This window comes from Ciona intestinalis, chromosome 5 (genome assembly GCF_000224145.3).
Source record: "Ciona intestinalis chromosome 5, KH, whole genome shotgun sequence".
In the NCBI taxonomy this organism is placed as follows: domain Eukaryota; kingdom Metazoa; phylum Chordata; class Ascidiacea; order Phlebobranchia; family Cionidae; genus Ciona; species Ciona intestinalis.
In genome coordinates this window covers 3,433,715-3,460,399 of record NC_020170.2, presented here as the reverse complement: position 1 = coordinate 3,460,399, position 26,685 = coordinate 3,433,715, and the positions used below count along the sequence as shown (strand labels likewise).

The 26,685-nt window shown below is 35.7% G+C and overlaps 6 protein-coding genes across 10 annotated transcripts in view; 2 read left to right on the top strand and 4 right to left on the bottom strand.

Annotated features, from left to right (window-relative positions):
• LOC100181135 (transportin-1) overlaps positions 1 to 3,261 on the bottom strand; it is a 13,962-nt gene extending 10,701 nt beyond the window's left edge. Inside the window, exons 1-4 of the mRNA XM_009860359.3 lie at positions 3,098 to 3,261; positions 2,692 to 2,767; positions 1,457 to 1,554; positions 464 to 622 (exon numbers count right to left, since the gene is read on the bottom strand). Of these exons, the coding sequence (XP_009858661.1) occupies positions 464 to 622; positions 1,457 to 1,554; positions 2,692 to 2,767; positions 3,098 to 3,196 (432 nt within the window). The 5' untranslated portion in view covers positions 3,197 to 3,261. The remainder of the gene's footprint in view (positions 1 to 463; positions 623 to 1,456; positions 1,555 to 2,691; positions 2,768 to 3,097) is intronic.
• Positions 3,262 to 4,182: 921 nt separating this feature from the next.
• On the top strand, positions 4,183 to 12,883 carry LOC100183485. Of its 5 annotated transcripts, none has more exons than XR_003395921.1 (14): positions 4,183 to 4,421; positions 4,579 to 4,685; positions 4,943 to 5,060; positions 5,138 to 5,191; positions 5,423 to 5,981; positions 6,188 to 6,332; positions 6,987 to 8,437; positions 8,498 to 8,553; positions 9,043 to 9,192; positions 9,401 to 9,497; positions 9,852 to 9,977; positions 10,193 to 10,357; positions 10,620 to 11,115; positions 11,365 to 11,410. XR_003395921.1 is itself a non-coding variant. In XM_018812044.2 (14 exons), the coding sequence occupies exons 1-14, from the start codon at positions 4,383 to 4,385 to the stop codon at positions 12,212 to 12,214; spliced, it is 3,384 nt and encodes a 1,127-aa protein (XP_018667589.1). In that variant the 5' UTR covers positions 4,183 to 4,382; the 3' UTR covers positions 12,215 to 12,883. The 5 variants fall into 5 exon arrangements, 1 of the variants encoding a protein (XP_018667589.1); XM_018812044.2 differs by lacking the exon at positions 10,193 to 10,357 and adding exons at positions 11,639 to 11,737; positions 12,086 to 12,883 and having other exon boundaries at positions 6,987 to 8,553; positions 11,022 to 11,115; positions 11,365 to 11,464; XR_003395920.1 differs by having other exon boundaries at positions 6,987 to 8,553; positions 9,404 to 9,497; positions 11,365 to 11,412.
• Positions 12,884 to 13,140: 257 nt separating this feature from the next.
• LOC100176455 lies at positions 13,141 to 15,261 on the bottom strand. The gene is made up of 5 exons (XM_018812046.2): positions 14,948 to 15,261; positions 14,552 to 14,693; positions 14,055 to 14,275; positions 13,893 to 13,998; positions 13,141 to 13,575 (listed from the first exon to the last, which is right to left on the bottom strand). The coding sequence occupies exons 1-5, from the start codon at positions 15,038 to 15,040 to the stop codon at positions 13,424 to 13,426; spliced, it is 714 nt and encodes a 237-aa protein (XP_018667591.1). The 5' UTR covers positions 15,041 to 15,261; the 3' UTR covers positions 13,141 to 13,423.
• A 480-nt stretch (positions 15,262 to 15,741) lies between these two features.
• On the bottom strand, positions 15,742 to 17,948 carry LOC100186564 (protein arginine N-methyltransferase 5). Its single transcript, XM_002130159.5, has one exon. The coding sequence runs from the start codon at positions 17,897 to 17,899 to the stop codon at positions 16,016 to 16,018; it is 1,884 nt and encodes a 627-aa protein (XP_002130195.1). The 5' UTR covers positions 17,900 to 17,948; the 3' UTR covers positions 15,742 to 16,015.
• An 829-nt stretch (positions 17,949 to 18,777) lies between these two features.
• On the top strand, positions 18,778 to 20,179 carry LOC100184194. The gene has a single exon (XM_018812045.2). It carries the CDS (start codon positions 18,827 to 18,829, stop codon positions 19,820 to 19,822), a length of 996 nt encoding a protein of 331 aa, XP_018667590.1. The 5' UTR covers positions 18,778 to 18,826; the 3' UTR covers positions 19,823 to 20,179.
• A 2,203-nt stretch (positions 20,180 to 22,382) lies between these two features.
• LOC101242288 (homeobox protein engrailed-2a-like) lies at positions 22,383 to 25,629 on the bottom strand. Its single transcript, XM_004226074.3, has 4 exons — positions 23,734 to 25,629; positions 23,253 to 23,434; positions 22,849 to 22,923; positions 22,383 to 22,491 (listed from the first exon to the last, which is right to left on the bottom strand). The coding sequence occupies exons 1-4, from the start codon at positions 24,431 to 24,433 to the stop codon at positions 22,387 to 22,389; spliced, it is 1,062 nt and encodes a 353-aa protein (XP_004226122.2). The 5' UTR covers positions 24,434 to 25,629; the 3' UTR covers positions 22,383 to 22,386.
• Positions 25,630 to 26,685: the final 1,056 nt, after the last annotated feature.

Sequence of the window (26,685 nt, the reverse complement as noted above, 5' to 3'; positions counted from 1 at the left end):
CCCACTCAGCCCCACATGCTCTTTATATTATAACTAAACCTATTAATAAATGGACTGGAACCATCAAAAGACACACCTTAAAATCACTTCAAAAACACTTATCAAATTTGTCAAAAAGTTCAATTATTAAAAGTGGCAAATCACAGAAACGAAACAATTAATTTTAAATTTTAGAAATTAAGGCTAACTAAAGTTGGGGGTTAAACAAGTTTTAAGCATTTCTCCTTTGGTTGGAACAACTCTGGCTTAAATCCAAGGTCGTATAACAAGGACCATGGGCGACTAGAATACAAAATAAGCGGCAAGGAGCAAATTGCTTGTTATGGCATATTACCAATTCATACACAAATTATTGTCAAGGAATTCAGCCAGATAGAAAAAAATCATTACAATGTCAGCTTACAACACAAAAATTATTGTCTTGAACTTCACTCATATAGAAAAAAAATTTAATAGAACCTACTTCGCATGTGTTGTAATTTTCAGAGTCGAGAAGTTGGCACAGTGTGGGTAGCAGATCTTGCCAGCTAACCAAGTCTCCTTTACAAGCTATGGTGGTAATAAGGATACCCACAGTGGCACGAATCAATGCAGAAGCATCGCCCACAGCTTTCAAGCATTCCTGTGAATACATAAAGTATTTATATTTAAATAATCAAATGAATTAGCAGCTCATGTAGTATAAAAACTATTTTTTATGCGTATATACCCTGAAAATAAGTAGTAGCCAGTATAAATATATAAACAATTTAATATCTTACAAACATTGATTGAAATAAACACCATACAGTACGGATAGTGCAATGATCAGTCTATTTCAAAAATAAAATTAAGTAATGTGACAAGAAAAATGTTTAGCTTTCATGGGCAAAAAGTTTAGTGTTTTAAAACTTATGGGTATCTTGACTTTACAAAAGTTAGGCGTCTATGAGCCTATCATGTTACTATATCCAATAGTTGACAATCTATAAGATACACCATTTAAGGACCGATGATAACTGTATTGAACTGCTATGTACACAGTAAAAGGTCACCGATGGTGTAAAACACAAATGTGTCTACAGGTGTGCCAGAGTTTAAAAAGGTTTAATTACCAACTAATTTGAATATAGATTTTTCTTTGTGAGAGGTTTCAGCCTATAATACTACACTTTTTAGGCGCTTAACTAAATATTACTTGATTTATGAGGTTTGTATATATATTATATATATTATGTTTAATAAAATAAAATACAAATAGACATATATATACAATATTATTTAGTATTAGTCTATATATATAAATATGTGTATATATATTTATCTATATTTTTTTTTATATGGAAGCGGGATAGGGTTTAGACTGTTTATAGAATGTTAATGTTAAAGTAAAATATATTGTAATACATAATGAAAAATTACAGTTGAAATTAAATATAATGTGAAATTATGTGATACATATTTAATGTACACTGACCTGCTTTATAAACTCTGCAACATTCTGAGGGAAATTTGTGTAATGTGCTCTTACATTGTTTTTCAGGATAAGCCCAGCTAAAGATCTTGTTGGCTCATCTTAATTAAAATAATAGTATTAAAAGATATATAAATATATATAAATAATAAATTATATATATCTATACAGAACGTTTAAATGTATTTTTTTAATAAATGAAGAATAAACATTCGCTGAGTTTTCAATTAAACATGGTCAATTCAGCATTAGATATTACCTGATACCAAATAAATCAAAATCAAAGTAGGATTTACAATAAAACTGAAATAAAAGTCATCATAAATCACATTTTCTGTGTGTCATAAATCTAGCTAGCTATAAGAATTTAACTCTTTACAGTTTACACTTTATTGTGAATTTTTGATATTATTATTAGTCCGATTGTCGCTATTGTTTCAGTGCAAATAGTCATTATGACATCATATGATGCTGTGTCAAGTAAAGTGGTTTTGTTTACATTTAAATTTCTCTCCAATATTGCTTAAACTTATACATGTTGAAAGTTTTTACTATTTGTTTTGACTAGTATTACTTACATTGTATGGACTAAAATAGTAAAATATACTTTATTTTGATTGTAATACCAAACTCTTAGCAGCCAATCGCCAATGTCCCTATTTTTTTAATAACAGCTACATAGTTATCTGTATTTCATTATAGGTTAAGGTTAATTTAAACATGTACTATCTGTTTTATTTATTTGTTAAAGGTACAATCTTGCATTCCAGATGGTGTTACTATTACATAAAGCTGGCAAGATAGGAAATAAATCAATAATAAGATGGCAAACAAATTTGTTTAATAACATTAGTGCCACTCTGGGCTTTAAAAAATGAGCATAAAAACAACTTGTACTTTCTGTGAATTGTGTTTTGCATCTTAAAAGATAATAGCCCATTAAAGTAAATAATAAAAATGTAGCCTTAACATGATAAAGCTAAGAGGACGCCAGCAATATGTTAAATTTGATTATTTATTAAATTATTTAAAACACAACAAATACATCTGCATTGCAGCTGTCTAATTATTATGTACTGTATAAAGCAGCAAGCATAATCAGATTTGTTTAAATAAAAACGAATTAAATTCCCCAAAAATATTTTTTACTACACAAACAACTACTTAAAATTGTGTTTTTTTTAATTTGGGCAATTTTATTTTAACAACATCTCAATAAAGAAAAAATATTATTTTACCTTCAGTGGTTAGCTTTGTAAGAACAAATATCAAGTAGTTGTTGAAGTCAGGATACTGGTTCAATTGCTCCAATTTCTAAAAATAAATAACAATCACTCTTATTGAACGATAACAGGCAAAAAAGTTTAGGCCGTGGCGTAGTGGTTATCGCGCCTTCTTCTAACCCAGAGGTAATGGGTTCAAGGCTCAACGCTGCTACCATTGTGAGCGTATATGTCCTTGGGCAAGACACCTAACAGCAATTGCTCTAACCCAGTGGTCACTAATGGGTTGTCTAAATCATCAGCAACACATAAAAAATACACACATACACGGTAACTAGTAAGCTGAACGAGGTGTGACACGTATTATAACGAAAATATTAACAAAATAGGCGTATATATATAACACAAGTTTCTTATATACCTGCTGCACCATACGCTGTATTTCTGTGTCTGGTGACTGCGATTCTTTTAGGAGTTGAATGATTTGGTCAAGGCCTGAAGTGTCAGGTTGCCAGGCCATTGTTTAATTTGTTTATAATACTGTTTGACAAAACTTCTATCTTATAAATGCAGCTTGGAATTGAATATAAACATTTTATGAGATTACGAGTTGAAATTTAAAAAAAATAACACAAACAAATTATTGCTAGTCTGCATAGCATACACAATGAATATATAAACATATGTTTAATCTTTCATATACAAATACACAACAACAAAAACATTATATAGCCTATAATACATTGAACAGAAGTTATTTTTAAATTGCCCAACCATATTATACATTTATATACGTTTTTATAATTTTTAATATGTGTAAAGTACAAAGTACTATTCTGTTTAGACGCCCATGACACTTTAACATAAAATATATCCTCAAACGACCCGGCGTTTTTTGACGGAACCGGTAACGGTAACACGTGACTTGGGTACCAACAAAGCATGCCTTCTGATCCACAAAATAATACAAATTATTGTATATTACCATATACACACTTTAGGCCAAGTTTCAGTCCTTTAAAAAGAAGTTACGAATCTAGTATCTATTTATTTTATTGAATTTAAATGCAAATGAAACAGACACTTTACTTTCTTGTTTTTCAAAGAACAGACACCTCCTCAAGATTGCTGTGCGCAGTGAACCACGTCGCGTACAAGAGACAAAACATTTTTATATTTCGGGAACTTGATACGAACATTAATTTTGCTGCAAAATTAGTACACAGTATTTTACCTGATATTATTAAAATTCTTTATTTAAAATTGTGTACAAGACAGTTTTATTTTTCATAAAACAATTTTGGGTACAGATAATATGGAACGCTCTAATGTGAGTTTTTGTACTAATTTTTATTGAAAGATTTGTATTTGTACATAACATCCTTCAACTGTATTTGTAAAATGCAAAAACGCACATGTTTCACTGCATGTTGTTTTTATGGTCGCGACTGGCAACCAAGGTAGCTAAAAGTTTGGAATTCGTTAAATTTGCCGCCAGTTGACGAAGAAGGTTAACGGCGTATCATGTATCATATGATGTTACGTCCTCAACGGATTCTGTTACAGTTAAGCCTGTGGTGTTCCGAATCGTGTTGATTTCGTTTCGTGTCCTGCACTTGTGAAAAGTTGCAAGTATTATGTGTAAATAAGTCTCGTCGAATCAACGTTCGTTTTGTAGAAATTTTACGAGCCTAGTTTTTGCGACCATGAGTTATGAGGGCGAGCAACGACCTTCATCTGATAACGTAAGTCTCGTAACATCTACTGCCGTATTTTGAATGATTGAGTTACTCATTGGGTTTGTATTATTGCGTTTTCGTTTATTATATAAAACATTATTACCCTTCATTTCTACTGTTAATTTTTGATAACATAAAATTTTTGACTTTATTTATCACACAGCTCGTGGATCTGCACGTTTCTATAGTTCCTATTGAACATTGGGTGGAAAGGTTAAACTATGCCAGTTGCAAAATCATATCTGATACGTTTTCAGCCGGATTTCTCAGGTATGTATTGAACATTTTCGGTTTTAGGTAAAAAATATACTTGCTGCATAAATTATGCTACACAGTATTTTTATTTGGATGTATAAATTTGTGCAATATATCCTAGAGTATATTTTAGGAAGCCAGTACATAAATGTAATTTATCATTCTAATATATCACTGTCTGTATAGCATGTTTACTTAATACCGAAACTATTGAAACAAATTGTTGTTTTAGCAGTAAACTTAATAAATCATCAACAATGATATTTTCCTAGAGTTTCTCCAGACACTCATGTTGCAAAACTCCGCAATGAAATCCAGGATCAACTTGGTCATGCTAATTTTCCATCTGAATATGTTTTCCTCAAGCATGTTGGAAGGTGTTTGGCCCTGGTTAGTTAAAATGAGTATATGTTAAATGCAATAGCAATATGTTGTTAGCACAGTTATAATTTATCTTCTTTTTTTAGGTTCGTCAAAACCAAGAAGGAAAGTTAAAAGTGAAAAACTTTTTACCCCCACATGTATGTATGTTTGTGGATTAAAAAAAAAACTTTGTGTTTCGTGTGTGGCTGTATAAGTAAAACAAATATGTTTATTTCTGTTTTTTTCCTCAATATGTGATGTAATATTGTTTAAACTTTACAGTAAAATGAAATGAAAAGAAACAAACTCGTGTCTATATATTTTTTATACAATTTTATTGAACAAAAAAATTGTCGATGAATAAAACAAACGTCAATCTTTTTTTTCAGAGCATTATGCCAGAAATATTTGTCCTGCCTGGTCACCCAAGCATGTACACTTACTCTGTGCTTCCCCCCATCAATGGAGTGCATCAGAACTTATTCGACTCCCAACCAAACACAGAGACACCATTACCACTTCCAGCACCATTACTCGATACAAAAATCGCACTGAAAGGAAAACGTAAATCCCAACAAAACTTGGCCACTTTAAGAGACAATGAAACAAGCCCAACTCCCAGAGCCTTTAAACCACAAACAAAGAAATCTCCCCGACAACAAAGAAATTCATCTCGAGAGCAACCTAAGCGACATTTAAGCGGAAAAAGCTCAGACCCAGTTTCCCAAAACAATAAAGCAAACATGCAAAGAAGAAGAAGTTCAGTTTTCGCAAGCCCAACAAATGATCAACAAGAAGATGATTTTACACCCTCCCCTACACGCAAAAATTTACCTGCAGGTAAACCCCATCCAACAAAAGCAAGGTCTGTGTTAATTGATGGACCAAAGCAACACCAAGTCAGTTACAACTTGCCACAGGAAGCAAACTCAGTTGCTTCTTCATTAGGTAAGTTTTTATAAACCTAATACTCAAATATGTAACCTAATAGTACTCTACTCGACATTCATAAATCATGCAAGAAGCATAAATGCCAAGCATTTTTTAATTTAACAATAATCAACATTTTAAACAAAGTCTCTCCAATTATTTAACATTTTATTCATTTTCTGCCCAAAAACGTTTCATGCTAATTGCTAATTATGAATTTGCAGAAAACAAGAATGAAGATACCTCACCTTCCCCATACCAGGGTGAAGACAAGAGATACATGTACAGCACTAATGATGATTCAGGTTATGTAGATGTTGAAAGAAGTGCATCTGAAGCTTCAACCCATTATATACATTCAAATACAAGGTATATGATTATGTTTTGCATTTTTTTTGCGAATAATGGAAAACTAACTGAACTATTACAAAATACATAATAACAGCTTGAGGTACATGTAAAGGCTACATTCCTCCAATTTGTTCTAAATGAATAGAAATTCTTGGAAAAAATGATTCAAATAAAGAACATTTGTAAAACAATATCACACACGATGGTCAAACAATAAAATCTAGTAATTTATTAATTCTGTTCCTACTTGTTTTCCCATTTTTAAGAGGTTTTCCAGTAACATGCTGGTAAATTATTAATTCCCAAGCACTCTTACAAAGTTCTCCTAAGAATTGCGCAACCTGTGTGACTGTGGGAGTTATTTATTTCCCAGTTTAGTTTAATCCGCTGTAGATTAAATTTACCCCATTTCATTTTGAAACTGTCATGGTATATTAGGTTACGTATGTTTTGGATTTACAGCTGTCTAATCTATCACATTGGGCAAAGCCAGCGTTAATTGTTTAAATACTACACATCACTGCCTGTTCGAGTGTCAGGTAACGCTGGCTGTCGTGTCACTGTTTGTCCTCCTAAACAATTGCAGCTGTATCCAATTTCTTGTTAACGTAAATTTTGTGACGCTTCAAAGTTTTGAGTAGGTACATGTTTTGAGGTTCTTTCTTTTTAAAGGGATCCTGTTACGTTTCGAAAAAATGAAGCTGCGCCGGCGCCTAGGAGAAGTAATAACGAAGAAATAGAAAATTCCCCTACTGCTAAAAGAAGGAGCAAGGTATGGCAGGCATTTTCTCCCAAACCGAGTAATTCTTCTGTTTATTCCAAACCTGGTTCTCCTTTACTTTGGAAGCATGAACAATCAAATGCAGATGAACAGTCACAAGTTACCACCGAAATGCATATAAATGAATACGAACATGAAGATTTCCAGAATAGACAACAACAACAGATGCTTCAATTCCCATCTCAACACCCCAAGAACAGGAATTTCCACCTACAGGAAACAAATGAAATGCATACAAATGAATATGAACATGAAGAACACCAGTATGGACAACAACAACAGCAACAACAAAATTTTCAACTTTCCTCTCAACCCCTCAAAAACAGGATTTTTCAGCCGCAGCATAGCAGTTCAAGCAACACCCCTTTTGGTCCTATGTCTGATGATCTCAGTGAAACTGGCTCAACACATAGTAGCGTAGGCATGACATCAAGTGCACAGCTTGAATATGACAGTGCTGAAGAGTCAAACCACTTTGAGCGACGTGGTTCAATTTACAGAAAAAACTATCATAAATCAAACAGGAAAAAACACAGCAATAAATATGATACTGAATTTGATTCTGAAAATGAAGACCCAAACTTTAAACCAACAAAACAAAGTAACTCAGAAAGTAACAACACTACGCAATCTCTAACAATAAATACTGATGAGTTTCACCAACAATCAAAAAGAATAAAAAGATCGTCCTATAGTAATACTGGCAGTGAAAGCAGTGACATAGCTTTGAAACTGCAGACTACACCACTTCCAGAACCTTCTGTTTTTAGTGAATCACTGCACAACACATCACTCACACATGATGATAATAAAAGAAATCATAAACTGCAATCACCCACACATGATACAGAACAAAGCACTACCAATTTCATTAAAGGCGATTTTTTTACTTCACATAAAAAAGAAAAGTCATTTGTTGAGAATGAGGTGTTTATACATGACTTTAATCCAACACATGGTGAAGATAATGTCTCTAAATCCCCTCTGCCAAATGAACAGACCTCTGAGTCACCTACAAAGTCCATGACATTAGCTTTTACCCCAGTCCATGAAAACGCAGGTAATGGTATCGCCAACTTATCAGGGCAACCATTGACTTCAAATTGGAATAATGGAGAGAAAATTCTAACTACAAGTAACTTGCATAGAGGAGACCCTGATGGGATGCCTACAGTCACTACAGTTAGTTCATCAAATGACGATGACAGACCTGCATTTCTTATACCAGATGCCGAGGATCTTGTACAAGCTGATGCTACGAAGCAAGACCCCTTTAAACCACTTCCAGAAACAGTATTTAACTTACCACAACAGCAAAGTACAGCTGTTCAATCCACTAAAGGTAAAATAAATTTAGATAAAACAGAACATGTTGCTAAAGAAATCATTGCCACTGAAACAGAGGTGTATGAAACTGCTGAATCTGGTGCTGGAGATAATACACTCATTCCTGATACAGTAAGTTGCAAAGAAACTGCTGGGTTTGAACTAAAATCGAATTTTGTGATTTGTCTTTTTGATTTCCTTTTAAATGGTTTTCACTTTTCAATTTAGCTTTAACAACCTAATTGTTCTGCTGAATTAAAATTTCTTATTTTTCGTTGTGATTTTGCTTTTCCAATATAAAAAATGTGATATTTTAGAATAAAATGATTTGTATTCAAATTTTATTTACACTGTGCTTTTCAAATCTTATCATTTGCTGTGAACTAACTCTAAAATTTTGAAGTGAATATTCTTCTTTTTCTGTACCATTGCATGCTGTTTTTACCTTGATTTAATATTGTATTCGCTTTAAAAAAAATAACTGTTCAGTTTGAACAATTTTAAACAATACTTTTATTTATTATAAAATACCTATATATACACCTTATATAACATTTTGAGTGTAATCTGCTATGCAGTTTCTGTTTTTGAAACGCCAATTTGAACGAGTTTTTTGTTTAGCCCCAAAAACAAGCTCCGCTACATGAAGCAGCAGAGACACACACTCCTTCCCCAATCACAATACCTGTGTTTAAGAAACCACCAATTGAAAGTCGAGATTTACTGGACAGTTCGCAATCTTCTGTGCGAAATGTGGCTGTAAACAACAATGTATGTTTAATACTAAGTATATTATGTATTTTCTTTTTATATGTGTTTGTGTTATTTTAAAATGTATGCTATGTGTATTTATCTTATATCAGGTTAAAAGAATAATGGTAAGCAGAAATATATGTGTATATATATTAGCTGTGGTACAACAGATATGCCTATAATTGAGCATAATTTTTACTTATGATTAATGCTTGCTCTATTACAGAAGTCAAACAAGACTGAAAAGGAAAGCAAAGTGAAACGTGAAACTGGAGTGGTAAAGACTACAAAGCAAAATGACAAACGATCTGATAGCGCCAGCCGTAAGTTTGTTGACGAATTTAACTCTTATTTTACCCCACAAGTATATATGTGCTTAAAACTGTGGTATATTTTTGTATAACAAGTTCAAGTCTTATTTGAACTGAATCAAGTGCTACGACATACATAACAGTAAAAAAATCAAACAAAGAGTGTAGGCTATTAGAATAAAAATTACATTCATTTAAATATATATTTTGCCTAATAAGGCACCAACAGCCTCCTATTTAAATAGTTCCTTTGACTTGATTTTCCTGACTGTTATTTGTTGCAAGAATCGTCCAATTTTATAAGCACTACATAAGGGCCAAATTCACATATTTATTACAGTTACTGAAACTGGTGTATGTTTTCAGGAGAAAAACTGTGGTCAGAGTTACAGAGAGCAAGAACTGATCGCAGAAATGCTGAGAACAAACGTCAGGAGTTGGTTCGACAAGCAAAGATGACAACATCAAAAATGAACCAGAAACGAACATCAGGTAACGATTATTCAAAATTATATTTTATTAAAATCATTTTTTTGATAAAGTAAGATGAAAAACACCAATATCTCAAGATTACTTATTCTATAAATTGGTACAGCATCGTGTTACTTTATGTTGTAAAGTTTTTTAGATATAAACATTGATTTGACTACAAATTAGATTCAGTTTATCACTGAGACTCATTCATCAGCTAGTTTCACATGTTTTAGTTTCCGCTGATTTCAAAAAGATGTTTCCAAGATTAAAAAGTGCAAAGCAGAAGTCAGACTTGCCGAAAGAGAAATGTGATGTGCCAGGCTGTTATTATGTGTTTCAAACATCAGCAGATAAAAAACGACATTTTGGATTAGTGCATCGAAGTAGGGTAGTTACAGGTATAACAGCATTGTATGCCAAAAAGCTGTAAATTATAAGGTATTTGGAACATAATAGATCAAACAGTTCATGGCTTATACCTACATTTTTAAGGATTTTGGCCCCTATATCATGTAGTACTTGTCATACTGAAATTTGGCTAAGTGCAGTCCATTAGCACTTTAAAACAATATTTACGCCTTTTGTTTTTAATTGGCAGTTCTCAAGTTGGCACTAAGTAGATTAACTGCCTAATGAGTTTTAAACCTTGTATCAACACAGGTGTTTCTTATGAGAGTATCAGTGCCAAGTCTTGGAAACGTAGTGTTATTTTACAAAGCAGCAACGAAAAGCTACAGTCAGCTACTTCAGTTAAGAGAAGGAAATCAGCTTTTGGGTCAACACTTAAAAATCCAGAAGCGTTACGTGGCAGAAAAGTTAGATTTTCAGATCACAGAAATAGCTCAACACTTGACCCATCTACTGGCATAATACTCACAGGAACACCTTGTCAGTCCAGCAATTGGCAATACAACATGGAAAGCTACAGAGTTCAAAATTCATTAACCGTAACTTTAAATCAAAATTATTTAAGAAAACAGCGCCATGAATAAAATAAAATCGAAATATGCTTTACTCTAACCCAAACTTCATGTTTTTGTTTTCCAAATTTACTTTTTCTAGTCCGAGACATTTGGAAAAAGAAGTTCTTTGAACAAAAGAAGAAAACGATGCCGCTTACTGATGTATCTAACAGACTGCAGCAGGAATATAACAAGTTACTCAAAACTTTATATTTTGTGTGACTTATTTGTATTTTTGATACTATATTCAACAAGTGCACAAATAGGCCATTTATTATTAAACAAGGGCCTTGTAAGTAGGTTTTAGGTAAAATATATTTAGTTTGGGATAACATTGTTTATTACTAACAGATTTGTATAAAGTGACAGGTATGACCAATGTACTCCAATCACGGCCTACTGGAAATCTCTAGTACGCCGTGACACAAATTTGTTGTATTTAGATTACATCATCGTCTTGTGTCAGTTATGGAGGGTCAAAAGGCATTGGGACAACAAAAAGTGCAAGTGTTACCAATCACAACTGTTTTACCATCAGTTAAGGTAAATTTAGGTTTTTTGGAATGTTGACATTTCATAATAAATAGCCAACCTGTTCACATTTTAAGTCCATCTTTTGTTCAAGTAGAAAATCGAATTTAGCATGGAATTTAGCGACTGCAAGAATTAAACAGATTTTTCACTAGTTTAGGAATGCTAATTTTCCTGTTGTTACAGAACAACACTAAAATACAAGTCACCAGGTTTCAGCATGATATTGATAACCTTAGGCAAAAGATTGAAGATGCGAAAATAAAACTGACAGGCGAAATTAAGGTAATGTTCAACTTCGTGTTAAATAAATGTAGCTTGTTTGACCTCGCGTGGCCGGACAACGACAGTCATTATAACAATGGTGTTATGTTTCAACTCGTGCCCACTTACGAGTTACCTTATGTGTAACTGGCACGAGGTGTATGAAACAGAACATCTCCGTGTTATAACGACTTGTTTTTCGACCATGCGAGGACAAAGCAAGTTACATTCATTCAACTTTATAAGTAAGTCATACTGAGACAACTCCTATATTACACCAACGGTACACCCATGTACTGTGGCCTAGTTTATTGATACCATCAATCATAAAATAATGCTTTAAACATTATACGAAATATTGCGTTATAGTTACGTCATCATGCCGACGAAAATGTGAAAGTCGTGCGCCAAGAATTGTTGTCGAAAAAAATTCAAGCCCACATCGCTTACAGGGGGATCTCAGGCAAGCCTGGTCTACCAGCAATTAAAGTTAAATGAGTTATATTTTGAATATACTTCGGCAACGCGAGCGTATTGCTTTATTCGCCTGAGACCATGCGTGTCTGGAATACGCGAATAGTAGGATTTTTTGTTTTTAATCAAATGTAAATTACAATCAAAGGTTTTTAAATCAAACATGACTGAGGTACTGCCTGTGTCAAATATTATGTATGAATTTCAAACCAAAAGTTGTGAAAATATTGGTTTGGGTCATAATTAATTTTGTTATAAAAGTTACTGTTATTTTATTTTGTAATTTGTAACCCTGCACTTCCTCCGTCCAGATATTTTCACTGTGTATTAACCAAAGAGATTAAAACCATGACCATGGTTTTAATCTCTTTGGTATTAACTATATATAGCGTCGAGACATTATATCGTTCATTATTATGGTTCCTTGAGTTACGAAGCATAAAAGATATTTTGTCAATAGAATTCCGTCTGTCATTACGTGTACCAGTTCTTTTCAATCGAAGAACAAAATTTGTATCAACATATAAAAACAAAGCGAGCCTTCTGTGTTTGAGCTATCAAGTTTTACTCTGTGTATCGTATTTCTTGTCGTTGGGTGTTCAAACTTCTTTAAGTTTAGGCTCTGTGTTGCTCCCTATATGCCCTTTAACTACAGTATTATGAAGTTTCACGTTTATTTTTGTAATAAAACTAGTCTCCATGTATACGCCTAGTGCTTCGCGTAAGTTGATGTTTCTGTTCAATATTTTCATAATTTATACATTCTCGCGGGAAAAACAACTCGGCGATCGTTAACACGCATATCTTACATATGGGCGGTTTTTAGTCTTTTTTATTATTGTTATGTCGTGTTTGACTGGTATTTGCACACCTCTGTAGGTTTGGACAGGTACCTTGCTATACTATACCGTATGTAGGAAAAAAAAGGTTTGACTTTTCTAACCCAGTAATGGTTTTGCTATACCTGTAAAAGGACGTTTTGATTTTTTATTGAAAGTGTTATCAAAGTTAATCATGTTAATATACAGCGCTACCTACATGCATGTACGTATAATGTACATGAGCTTCGGAATGAGGTTATTTGGAAGGATACAGGGAATTTTTAGGCGTACATATATGCGCAAATTAAACAACACGTCTTCGATCTCCTTAGCAAATCGGAGTCTGTTTATAAAGCTAATTGGTAGCTATCAATGATGTTCTAATACAGAGCTGTATGTTGTTTGGTACACATTAGTACATGCAAAGGTAATAGAGCAATGCATGGCAGTGCCATCGAGAATATCCTTCTCCATAAGCATACACGCATTCACCGCCAGTGCCTTTGTTATTGATGGACCACGGAAGAAAAGAAGCGTCTTCGCCGTCACTTGTTTTCCATAACCCTAAAAATATAGCAGAGTGGGGTAAAATTGGACATGTTTTCATTCTCTTTTTCGGTTCCATATGATAGTAAACGAAAAATATTTTATATAATCGTAGCCTCGCGACTCTAAATGAAATAATTGTTTAAAATACGGTCAGGAAATACAGAATTTCCATGCTTACGGTATACCATCTTATTCGAGATTTAGTAGGGTGAATGCGGGTCTAACGCAAGGGGTTGTTGTCAAGAGAACATATTCTGCGTTTAGTTGGCTGTTAGACGGCACCGCACTGCGGTTTCTTAACGTAGGTCTTTCATATGCTTATTTACACCCACCTGTTTCGATATTGAATCTAGCATCCACTAACACTGGTGCTGGCGGAAGGTAGCTCAATATGGTTCGAAGCAACGTCTGGTCGTGTATAGTTGCCAGTTTACCGCCCTACGAAATAATCTAGTTATGTATAACTTCCAAAGCAAAAACAACTATAAAATTACATCTTTTTCGCATCTTTCGACAGCTTCAGTGTAGTTCGCTTTTTCGCGATGTGCAACGTAACATATTGTGCCATTAGTTACACCGCCTTGGGGGCAACCCTTTTTCCATCCTTCACCTAATTCCAGTTTCATCCACTCTAATGAGAGTTCTACTTCATCAAGACTATTTGTCAGTGCATTTCTTTGGCTAGCCGCTGCCTCGACTTTGACGTTCAGGTTTTCTAAGCAAAATGTAGGGCATGTTTATTAAGTCTATAAATATCCGAACCTAACAGTAGGGTGGGGTAAGATGGCACAACTTCTTTTATCGTCCCACTTGGTAGTAAACGAAGAGTCTTTACAGAGTTATATAAATAGTCACCGACTATAGTTCATGTTGTTAATTGTTTAAAACACGATCAGAAAATATAAAACAGAGAGTATCCCATCTTACCCCACAGCAGCCTATATGTTTTTAGGCGAAAACTACATTTTATGTTAGTATATTCCATACAAACCCAGTCGCAAAGCAAGTTCTTTTTCCAATGCTGCTATTTTCTTAGTCACAGTACTTGAGTTACCGGAACCATGTCCGCCGTTTGCAGGATCATCTTTTAGCAGGGACAACGCTTCGTCAACATCCATTCGAAACTTCGCTAACTAAGGTTATATATATATCGTTGTAGCTTACATAGTACAGTACTGCAGGGTAAGATGGATATCGTTAACGCTTAATATTCCACTGATTTTAACAATTCAACGCTCTTTTAGAGTCGCAGGGGTTAAGGTTATAAGTTTATATTTCTGTATTCTTTGTGTGCTACCAGATTTGACGATCAAAGCGAGTAAAATGTCTCATTTTGTCTCACTTTACTACACAGTCCCGTTCCACAGAAGCGTAACGTTGTACTTACCAGTGAAATGGAGATTATGTTCATGATGAGCGATATGACTGCCACTGTTGCAAAAGCTAGAGTCATATGCTGCCATGACAAAGCTGGTGACATTTTTTATTTTGGTAATCTCCAAGTTATACGTTCCTGTATTATACCGTTTATTAAATATCTTCTTATTTAGTTGTATTCTGCCCGTTAGGTTTTGCTCTTTTTGCCTCTAACCACACTCACCGCTTCGACAAAAACACATTGATTGTTCAACATATAACTTCTCATTACGTCGTGGTTTTATATTCAAGTGGTAATGATGAGACACTTAATCCTATATCAGATCGGTTTGAAAAACTGTGATATTTTTTGTTGGCTCGCATTACTTACAATATATATGAATATAGTAAAGTCTATGGTTAGAGCATCCGCAAAATTATTGACTAATTTTTTATGACATATAGTATGCAAAAATTATAACATAAGATGTTACTATATGTTCGGTGTCCAGTTACGACAAAAGTGAATAAAAACCACATAACCACCAACATAACTCGAGTAGTTGAGTACACTGCTTCATTAAAATTGAAGTACTCTAATTGTAACAGAATGACGCAAATGCCTCGTTAACCAACCACACGCGTGTTTTTGGAACTTGTACTCTTATATCGTCCATGCTTCGGGGAAATTCTATAGGGGTGACAAGAACGGCACAGTAACAGGGTCTGCACTTTAAATGCTTTACCAATAGTTCTGTACACATGATAATGAACATGTAATATTCCATTATATAGCTCCCTGGCTTGAAGACAGTCTCATTTGCATCTATTAATAAAGACGAAATTTTATTTTACGAATTACAGAATTGCCTATAAATACAATTGGGACTTTGGTACAGTTTGGTATCATTTGGCGCATTAGAAAAAATGTGACAGACAAGCCATTCACTTACTACTGCAGGTTTGCAACAATGAAGCAACTGGAACTTTGTGAAGGTGTCGCATAGGGATAATGAACGATTTTTGCCTTGGAAATTTTTCAACAAAGTCTTATTGAAAGAGTGCCACATAATCTTTGTGTTGAGATATACCAAGTAATTCAAAGGCCAATGGTGTAAGATCGGCCGCCAGGATTAAGAATTGCAGAGTTGCAGGGCTCAGATATAACCCATTCATACCAGACCTTGCTATTCGTACATTGGCGCCAAATTGTGATGGCGATTTCATCCCCTTGCTTTAATAGGACAGGTTTAAAGACAGGAAAGAAGAGTGGAAACCAACTAAACATGCCTGGCGAATGTGTCTCAGGGACTATGCTAATGTATACATCCTTATACAACGTACAGTGGAAATAACCTGAAAAACCATGCACCATTGTATCACAGGGCATTGAGAATCTTAGTTCAGCTTGACGAGAATTTTTTAGGTGTGTTTTGTCATTCTCGTTTTCAGCTTTTTCTGCCGGGTGTGTGAATGTGAATACAGGTTTCGAAGGTGACAGTTCATGATAGTTGTGAATGCGAACAACATAGGGTGTTTCAAATGCTGTAATTTTTGGCTTATCTGGATCAAGTGCACCAGCTGCTTCAACCTCATTATAAAGTTTCTGTGAAGAAATAGGGGCTAAGTACGAAGTATATGAAGCAGGGATACTGATGCAGTCTGGCTTCAAAAATCGAGCTGCACCATCAAGACATTCCGGTGACAATTCATTATCTCCAAAAGAACCAAGAAGTTCTGAAACAATGATATCAGCTAATACTGGTGCTTCCCATACCCGCATGTCTCCAGAAACTATAGTGACATCTTCATCAACCCACTCTGTTCGTTTCAATAAGTTCAATGTAACGCAGGCATTTGCGTTCTTTTCAACTGCAAAGCATTTGATTTTTGTCTCCGCTCGTTTTGCAGCAGATAACGCCGCTCTTACTAAAGGTCCACGCCCAGCGCCAAGGACCATAAGCACAATTGGATCCTTTTCTAAAGACACAGTTGCTTTGTCAGCCAAACATCGAAAAATTGCTTCTTCATAGCATCTATACTTTACTGGATCCTTCTCAAACACTTCATATGTTGCTGATTCCAAGTTATCCATCAAAGGTTGAAGTGGGGACTGTAGATAATCTTCATACCCTTTAGCGAACATATCATACTGGTCTGGGCAAGGCCGGTGTTGGTATAGGTGTTCTAAATACTGCTGGTATGTTTTTAGGGCCATACCATCTTTTGTGACACCAGTGATCACAAATTGGGAGTTTAATCGAAAAAGTTGCATGATAAGGTGTTGATGGGCACGAGATAAAACAGGAAACCCTTTTTTGTTGGTTAAAAATATTGAAGTATTTAAAATCACTACACGAACAGGCTCCCCCAGCCATTGCTTCAATGATTCTGGATCTGGGAGGTCTTCCGTGATTTCCAAAGCCAGTGAGATTTTATTATGTTGGTTACACAGCATACGGAACTTGTTCCACCACATCCAAGTGTTTTGAGATTTAGTTTCACCATCTGCTGTATCTTTGTTAGCAGATACAGGCATATGTATCCACATGTTTGTGGCGTGGTGGCTTTTCATAATATGGGAATAAACAAGCCTAGCTAAGTTTGCACAATCATAACTGTCAACCCGGATCATAACGGCTGGTAAACTTAAATAACTAGCAAAATGTAGCTCTTGTAACAGAGCTTCCTCCGAAGCTGCATTTGCGTAATGGTTTTCAGAATTAAGGCTTATCCAATCAGATAATTTACCAACAACAAGCGTATTCCATTCCTGGCTGCCAAGCATGAAATCCGGGCGTGTGTCATCTCCGACTTTGTGACCGACGTCGGCCTCTCCGAACGTTTGTTTCTTCTCCGGGTTCACAATGTCTAGGCAAACGAAATCGTAGCCTTCCCCGCATGCACTGTCTATTGTCGATTCAATGTCGGCACGAAAACCTAAATCTATTCCACATGACACATGGTTAGCTTTGGCAGCCATGTTTTACAATAACTAGAGCCTAGAAAAATATGAGTATAATAAGTTATAACAGTCATATAACGTATAGGTATGAGTATACTATGGTACAAGCATACAAAACTTCCTAAATATGTTTGGCGGACAAACAGAACTTATCATGGCAGCAACACACGTGGTAGACGAATCAGTCAGGTAATCAATTATACAATACTGTTTCTATGTTCGAGACATTCAAAATTTAAATTGCGTCTAAAACAATTCAAAAACTTGCCAAATAAGTAAAAATCAGAGTCCGCATATACACATGAGCTTTAGGAATGTTAATTTCCTGAAGAGTCTGTACATAAAGTTCATAACAACATGTTCATAACATGTTTATATACGGACTGTGGTGTCAAGTGTGTTTGATGATCTGGTCAGTAAAAACAACGTCAGTTGGCACAATAACTATAGTTAACAAGAATATAACTCCAATAGAGATTTATGTTGTTGAACAGAAAGGTAACAAAGTGGTAAATACAGAAATGTATTTGTTTGTTTACGGTTGGGTTGTCATTTCTGTCGCTCTCTTGGTGTTTTTAGTACAATAACAAACGCTCTTTGCTGACACCTACTGTTACAAAATCTAAACAAAGAACTACGTACACATATGTCACCAACGTTATGTAAGTGTGCGTAATTAAAGATTGTTATTACTCATTAAGCTTTGCAGTTGTTTACTGAATCAATAAAATACCTTACGATAGCACATTACATTGCATTATATGTGAGGGACAGCTATAATAAACTAGTTTTATCAAGGTAATTAAACTAAAACAGTCAAAGGCATGGTTTTGCTGTGACGCTTTTGCTACGTGTAATTACGAGATCTTACGTGTTAAATCATTTTTTCCAGGAAATATTGTATGTTCATGACAGATAAAAAAGCTTGGTGTAAATCTATTTGGCATGCTTGGCTTAACAAATCGAATCCTGCATGTCCAGCAAGCATCTAATCCTTCTAAATATGACGAAGATAAGCAAAGACTGGCGGGAAGACAGGCTGAAGATCACATTGAAAATCTCTTAAAAGAACTTGGTGGTATACCCAATTGTAATATATTTCGTTCTTTACGTGTACCAGACGAATTTCAAACAAGAAGGCATGAAATTGACTTGATTGTGCTTACAAATTATGGTTTGTATTGTATAGAAGTAAAAAACTGGGCAGGTAAACTGATATCGTGCAAAAATGGCGATTTTTGGGAACAAAGGAAAACGGTAACAAAGGAAAATAAAACATTTTCTCAGCAAACACAATATCCTAACCCACTGTCAGAATCAAAAAAGAAAACAAACATTCTTAGACTTCACCTTTTAAGGTCTGGAGTATGTTTACCAGAGAGCAAATGCACTTCCCGTGTTGTTCTTACAAACAAATCTTGCAAAGTTGACGACACAATTAAAAACGACCCAACAGTGATACGCTACGAAAATCTCCACATATTTGCTTTGTCATTTCAACAAAGTTATTCCACAATCTTAACTGATATGGTGGTACCGTCATTTTTTCGCGGGACTCTCTCAAGCACACAGTTGCAGCAAATCAGAGGCTCATTGGGCCAGATTGGGACCTGGGATGTCCTTCAACTAAATGGTGGAAAAAAGTTGATTGGAGATTACAAAGGTTGTACAGAAATTAGTGTCAATCGAAAAGAAGTCAACCAAATGGTATTTTCTCATTCTCGTAACTCGACAACTGGAACTTTTTGGGCTGTCCTTGGATATTCCCCTACCACATGTGTAACTATGTACAAAAGAGAACAAACAAGTTGGTTTACAAAGGAAATAGTTGCCAGCGTTACCCTGCCATATAACCACAACATTGGCTTTAAAATAGCTGGTGATACAACTGAAGCAAAAATATCAGCAAATGATATCGACACCATTTTTTTCAGTACTTAATGATTTTATTTTAATAATTGTTTGTACTCAATTGCCTTTTCTTCCTTTTACAGCATTTCTCAGTATTATGTAAAGTGTACAGCTTCAATTTCTTGTGTCAATATGCGCCAATCGTTACTGTTTTATTTTGTACAATACCCGCAAAACTGTGTTTACCTTTTCATATGTACAAAGCCTATATTCATTGTTGTACTGGGAAAAGCCCTTACGAATCAGTAGGGCATTAAAAGTGTGAAATTTTTATAGTTTAAGTTTGACATTGGTGCCTGGTGTAAAATGGAACGGTAATAACCTGATGTATATTTTTGTACTAAACGCTTTGATTGAGGGATAAATAAACTGTATTTTAGTTGTAAATTTGTAGATAAATTTATATTAGCCCTAGTTAACCAAACAGTAACGCAAGTGTTTGTATACACCAGACAGCTGTCTGAAAACGTAAATATTGTTGATCGGCCCACGCAAGAAGATTGCTTTGGTTGCACGCACCTGACGCACGTGCCTCTGGTTATTGAACTAACTCGCTACAGCTGCGTAAACAGCTGGGCCGAGAAATACTTAAGATTCCCACGAATTTCAATAAATAGCTCCTGCAGTATTAAGTTACACGTACAGGTTGTACTTAGTCTACTGACCGTATTCCCGAACTTTTTCTGCTTTTTGACAGCTGAGCAACTGTCCGAAAAGGTAAGTGTTTAGTTCTAAATTAAAAATACTGTATGTTTCCTGCGTTGTAATTTGTCTGTTCACCTTTAACTAGTTTATAAGTTGCGAACTTGTTTATGTGTATATACCAAGCTAAAATACGGTAATATGTATTTATTCTGGACCAAACGGGGGATTTTGCAGGGGTGCAGGCAAGCAGCGGTGCATAAAAAAATAAAAATGAAACTGTTCGTCAGTTTTAGCTTTGCAGCTGTCTGTCAACAAATTCTATTTAATGGCATTCGTTGGTGGTTAGAATGCTTTCTTCACACCTATATGTAGTTGCTAAGCAGATATCGAATTACGGGTGTACAGGTTTTGCGGTTTTGCCTTTAAAGTTAACTGTGACGGACGGTTCGGTTTAATTAACTAAATAGAGCAGTTTTGTTCAAATTTTAAAATATTAAACATTTTCCATATTACGCCATGTATATATTAAACTATTACTAAACTGATGAAATTGTCGCCTTTCTGCCTTGTTGAAATCCAAGAATATATTCCGTTAAATTATTTTTCACTTTCGGACGATTTCATTCGCAGTAAGTAGTGCGTAAATTTTTGTCATCGAAAAACGATATTATTTATGACTCATAATCCTAGCTACTTCTGCGAAGGTTTTTATCGTAAGATACGAATGGCAGCGCCGAATGATCAATGGTAACCAACGAGCGCTTGTCAATGTGAGCAGCAAGTGGTGAGAAGTCTGCGGTAATAAACGGCTCTCGTGCGGTCCTTAGGCCTTAATGCCTCCTGCGTGCTTCAGGGCACGCGGTTCTATTTCCTCGGGGCAGGCTTCTAGGTACAGATCCAAATATGGAAAGATGATGCACCATCGTAGAGCATGATATAGCGAAACTGTATCGACCTAGACGTGCTTCGATCATGCTTCGAACTCCATACCGAACTTAGCTCATTTACAACGCCATTTTGAAAATCAAAACATACCCAGGGTGTGTCGAATTATTTTATACCCCTAATCCGCTTATCCCAGTGCTTAAATGGCTAATTTGATGTGATGGGCATCCATTAGCTTAATCTCCCTCCGGCTGAACTTGTTTCAAACCTGTGTCAACACAAACCGATCTATCTCAAGTAATCGACCGTCCCATGACTGCTCTCTGTCGTGGGTGGCCAAAAATACTGTGTCGTTAGCTGCCGTTTCTCTTTGTTTTTTAACCTAATATCACACACATATAAAAATGACAGCCGAGTTCTTAAATGTGGTGAAACCAAGGCTCATTATCTTTTACATTAGCGTCATCAGCCTTGCCTGTTTCACCCCGTGTGCAGTGGCTTTTGAATAGCGTGGGTGGGCCGATACGTAACTAGTCTAATCACACGCGTTCCTGAAAGGAAAAATCTCTCCACTTACGGCGATACATCTTCCATAGAGCCGTCAATACGTTCGCGTATCATCAAAACAAACAGCGGGTTTGATTTAGCGTATTTATTAGAAAGGCGAAATTCTTTACCCTCTCGCTGCGTGTGTAGCAAACGCGGCACACAGCAATAAATAGTAAATTATTCCACACATCATCGCCTGTCGTGGAATGGTTTCGAAAACTTAAACACTTAACCAAATAAGCGCGCTGAATAAATTAAAAGAAGTCCTCTGTCAACAGGTAAACGGAGTCGTGATATATGGCCGGCATGCGGCATTTCAAGGTCATGATAATAACTTTCATTGTCCAACCAAGGTGATAGGAAACTAAATTCTTTATATTCACTGTAATGATTTCTCATAAGAACTTGAATAATACGACGTATTGCTCGTTTTGTTCGTATTTTGATACACGACGCTTAAGATTCGTTGAGTTTGTTACATAACCTCCGTATTTTCCACTCCCAGTTTCATGCCTTTATACGGAGTTCCTTTGCGTCGGAGAAGAAATCTTAGTTTCGAGATTTTCTCTACTTTTTAGATCTCCCTCTAATGCTAGCTTCGTAGGCGTCCACTTGTTAACCTATTTATGAAACGAGACTTTTAAAACTTATTTAAATACTCAAGCGCTGTGGGGTAAGATGGATACCGTTAACATAATTATATTATCTCTTATTTATTAATGGCGTTTTACCGATTAACAACGCTTATACAGTGTCGTAGGGATACGGTTATATAATTCTGAAAATATTCTTTGTTTACTACTAAATGGGACAATAAAATATATTAAAAACCTGGACCATCTTACCCCTATACCTACTATATTTAAAAATACAGTTTAAAATTACCTTGGCGATCATTTAACATTTGGTTTATCAGTTATAGCGACTTATTGCAGCGCACAATATTGTATTTAACATTATTCTATCGGAGTTTATACCGTTTTAATGTCGTTCTGCAATTCTTCCAAATCTCGTTTTAATTTTGCTCTCCTATTTTGAAACCATGTGATTACCTGCGTAAAATGAATGAGATTAACTAAATTGTAACCAAAAATAATTTCAAAATGTCACCCCAATATAAATACGCATAGAAACTTAAAGTTATGTGGATATTAGTTATCGTTATAGGTTATAATGTCGGTAAAATGGGACATGTTTGCATTCTCCTTACTCGTCCAATGTGGTTTAGTAAAAAAAAATATTTAAATATATATATATACCCTTGTTAAAATCACGATCAATTGTTAAAAACACGATCGGGAAATATAAGGTTTAGGTGCTAACGATATATCCCATCTTACCCCACAGTTTTATATATATTTAAGTTCTTTAACGTAAATACCTGTGAGGCTGTGAGACCGAGTGCTCTGGCTATATGGTCACGGTCAGAAGGGGTTAAATATTTGTGACAACTAAAACGCTGTTCTAACACGGAAAGTTGAAAGGTGGAAAATGCTGTCCGACATTTTCGTCGTTTAGCTCGGACTTCTTGACCAACTGCTACAGTGTGTAGGTTAGGCTGTTCTGTAATGCAAAGTATAATTAGGTTATAAATTAAAACAACATATGGATGACAGTACTGTGGAAGTTTTTTTTTATTTTGTAACTTTTCGTGTTTCAGCGCAAAACGTTATAAATTGAATATAATAGAAGAAAAATGATCATCGTTTGGAAAAGCTAATTCGAGATGACTTACATGTCATTTTATCTTCGCAAAGTTTATCTTCGTTTTTTATTTAAATGTGAAAACTGTGACTGCTGGCGTATTTAGACCTCTTTATAGCGGGGGTGAAAATTTTCGTAATACAGTATAGGTAACCTACTTTTTTCCAAATACTGTAGAGTCGAGCAGGTTAATTTTTCCAGAGCATGTAAAGGCGAATCGGAAGCTGTCGCTTCTTCGTCGTCCGATTTGGAATTTTGGTCTTGTTCCGATCGTCCGGAAAAAGACCCGCCATTTTCTATACGTTTTCGCTTTCCTCGGCAACTTTTATCTTCAGTATCAGACTCAGATTGTTTCGGTGAATTTAAACCTCTAGAACTTTCGGGTTTCGTTGCTCTGCTATTAGAACTTAATACAGGTGAGCGTAGACCCTTACGATGTAGTTCCGCGAACCCTTTACCATGCAAAACGTTTGCTGAAGACCTCCTGCGACATGGTCCTCTGTACCGGCTTTGTAGATTCGCGCTGCCAGCTTGCAAAAGTGGCTCCAGTCCAGAAACTACGTACAATCGACGCAAACTGTCCAACCATTGAGCATACGAAGCTTGTTGCCATGGATAAAACCCATGTAAGAGCTCCTGCGTTTGGGTTAGGCTATCGTTAGGCACCCTGCCCACGCAGTTATTTGTTTTACCGCCCGTAACTCCGGATTCAGCGCTCTTGGGTGTCGAAAGAATATCGTCGATCGAGAACGGGGTGACCCTTTTCGTATTTTGATTTTGGTCACACCTCTGCTCGTTAGCTTTGTTTTGCTGAGTCGGTTTATAATCTTCGTGCTTAGACGAACTTACGGCCATCATTTAAATCTTTACACAAATTCAAATCTCATACGTATAAAATCTGCATAAAACAAAAACAAACTCACATTTTACTTCCGTGATTACTAATTCCTGAAAATGTTATTTTACAATCAACCATTTTGTTTGTACGGATTTATAAAACACACATTACTATAATTCTAATTAAAGAAAAGCTTGCTATAACTAAAATACCTTGTTATCTTCCTGTTCTTTTGACTAATCTAACACAATTACGTCTAAACGGCTCAGATCTAAACATGTCTACAGCCGCCTCACGAGCTGTGAATTAACTTGTAATGCGACGGTAGTTGGCTGCTTTTAATGCCTTTAACGGACACCCCGATTACCGTCTCTTGTGGGACCGCTCTCGTGCGGTATTTTTTCGGGCGCGCTAAGCGGCGCAGTTAACTATATAAGACTTGAGTCCCGAAGGTCAAGCTGTTGGCGATGATATTCGTTCTCACGCACGCCTTGGAACCTGTATAGACGCAAATTCCATCGGGCTTGGCGGAGCGCGTGAAATAGGTCGCAGGTTCAAATTGAAAGCTATAAACTTGTCATTGAACAGCGATTGGATTCCGAGTCTCAAGGGAACCACCCAGCCCTCGTTTGGATTCGTACAATCACGCTTGATTATAAAGCAATCTCAAAAGAGTCATAGTGTAATTTGCATTACGATCAATCCCGTGTTGCTCCACCGAGATACCGGTAGTAATCGACGTCTTAATTAACACACTTACAGGTACCATGCTCTAATTAATGAACATACGGCACCGTTTCAAACTTCTCATGGAAACAAACAGTATAGGAATGTTAAGACTATGTTAGAAAGCAAATCGAACGCATTTTTGTTATTTTTGCTCTGCCTTTGATAGTAATGTTTGTTGTAAGACGCATTTTTTACGATCAGTTTCTCTGGCGCTGTTTTGTAAAGCGGAATACAAGGACGTTCTGTAACATGTTGTCAATTTGAATCGCCCGATTAGCGGTACATAATATTAAGCAAACTTAACAAGGGATTTGCCGGCAGTTGTTGACAGCCGGCTCGTGTAACAACCGTGAAACAACCCTATCCCGACAACGCTCTTAATCGTTTCGTCTTTACGGCTGGGTTTCCGATCGATGCCACGTGACTAGTATCTGTATAATTGCACCCGTGATGAGGTGTTAATACCTCAGATTGTTGTTAATGTACGTATTACTTTTGCATATTACGCGTGTGTTGATATTTTAAAGTGTTTGCGTTTTATAGACGTTACCTTTTGCTTTTAACGCGCGTTAAAGGTGTCGCTTTGTTTTTGACGTGTATTCGTTTTGTTGTGGATTCGACTTCTTATTTGTTGGATTCATAACTGATAGAGATGTCAGAGCGTAGGCAAAACTCCCATGGAGAAACACAATAGATGTTCACGGTTAGTTGGCTCCACTAACTGAGACACAACCGTCTACCGATTGATCAATGACGCAAGCCTTATCACTGAATGCGCCAAAAACAGGCCCGAATGAAACAATAATTGCGCTGCGGGATGTACGCTGCTATTGTAAAGCATTTGCAAAATTCTCAATGAGAGATGGGCGGTAATGACGCGATACATTGCACATGTAATCGTTCGGTCATTGGGCTGTGAGGTCGAACCGATGTCACGACAAATTTTTCACATCATAATTTTGTAAATTCACGCGTCGATAAAGATTTTATTGTGCTGTAAACGCGCACAGCGCTTCAAATAATACGACATCTTCTTTTTTCTATATAAATGTTATAATACGGATGTTATACGCATGCAGAGTCGTAAAAACACCGAGTAGTCCAACTGCCGTATTTGTGTGTTCAAAATAGAGCAAAAGCGGTGACTTTCGCAATGAATTTAAACGAACTTGTTGAGTTTTATTTGCGATTTCCTTTTGTGGAAAGGCGTAAAACAGCTTCTATTTACATTACCAAACATTTTTTTGAAAAAACATATAAATTTACCCCCATTAAATGACTAAAATGTCACAAATCAACCGCTTCTAATTCCATTTTTTGACTTTTTTTGATACAGAAAACAAATAACACTTGTTTTTTACACTTTTCAACCTTTAAATTTGTTTTTAGACTTAAGTTTTTCTCTAATTTACCGAAAAACATGCATTTTCCCTATACCTACTGTGTTATTTTGGAACCAAATTGCCGTTCAATTTGTCTTTTACGTAACAATGGGTTGGACTACTCGGTATTTCTATGGCTCTGTACGCATGTACGTTCATTC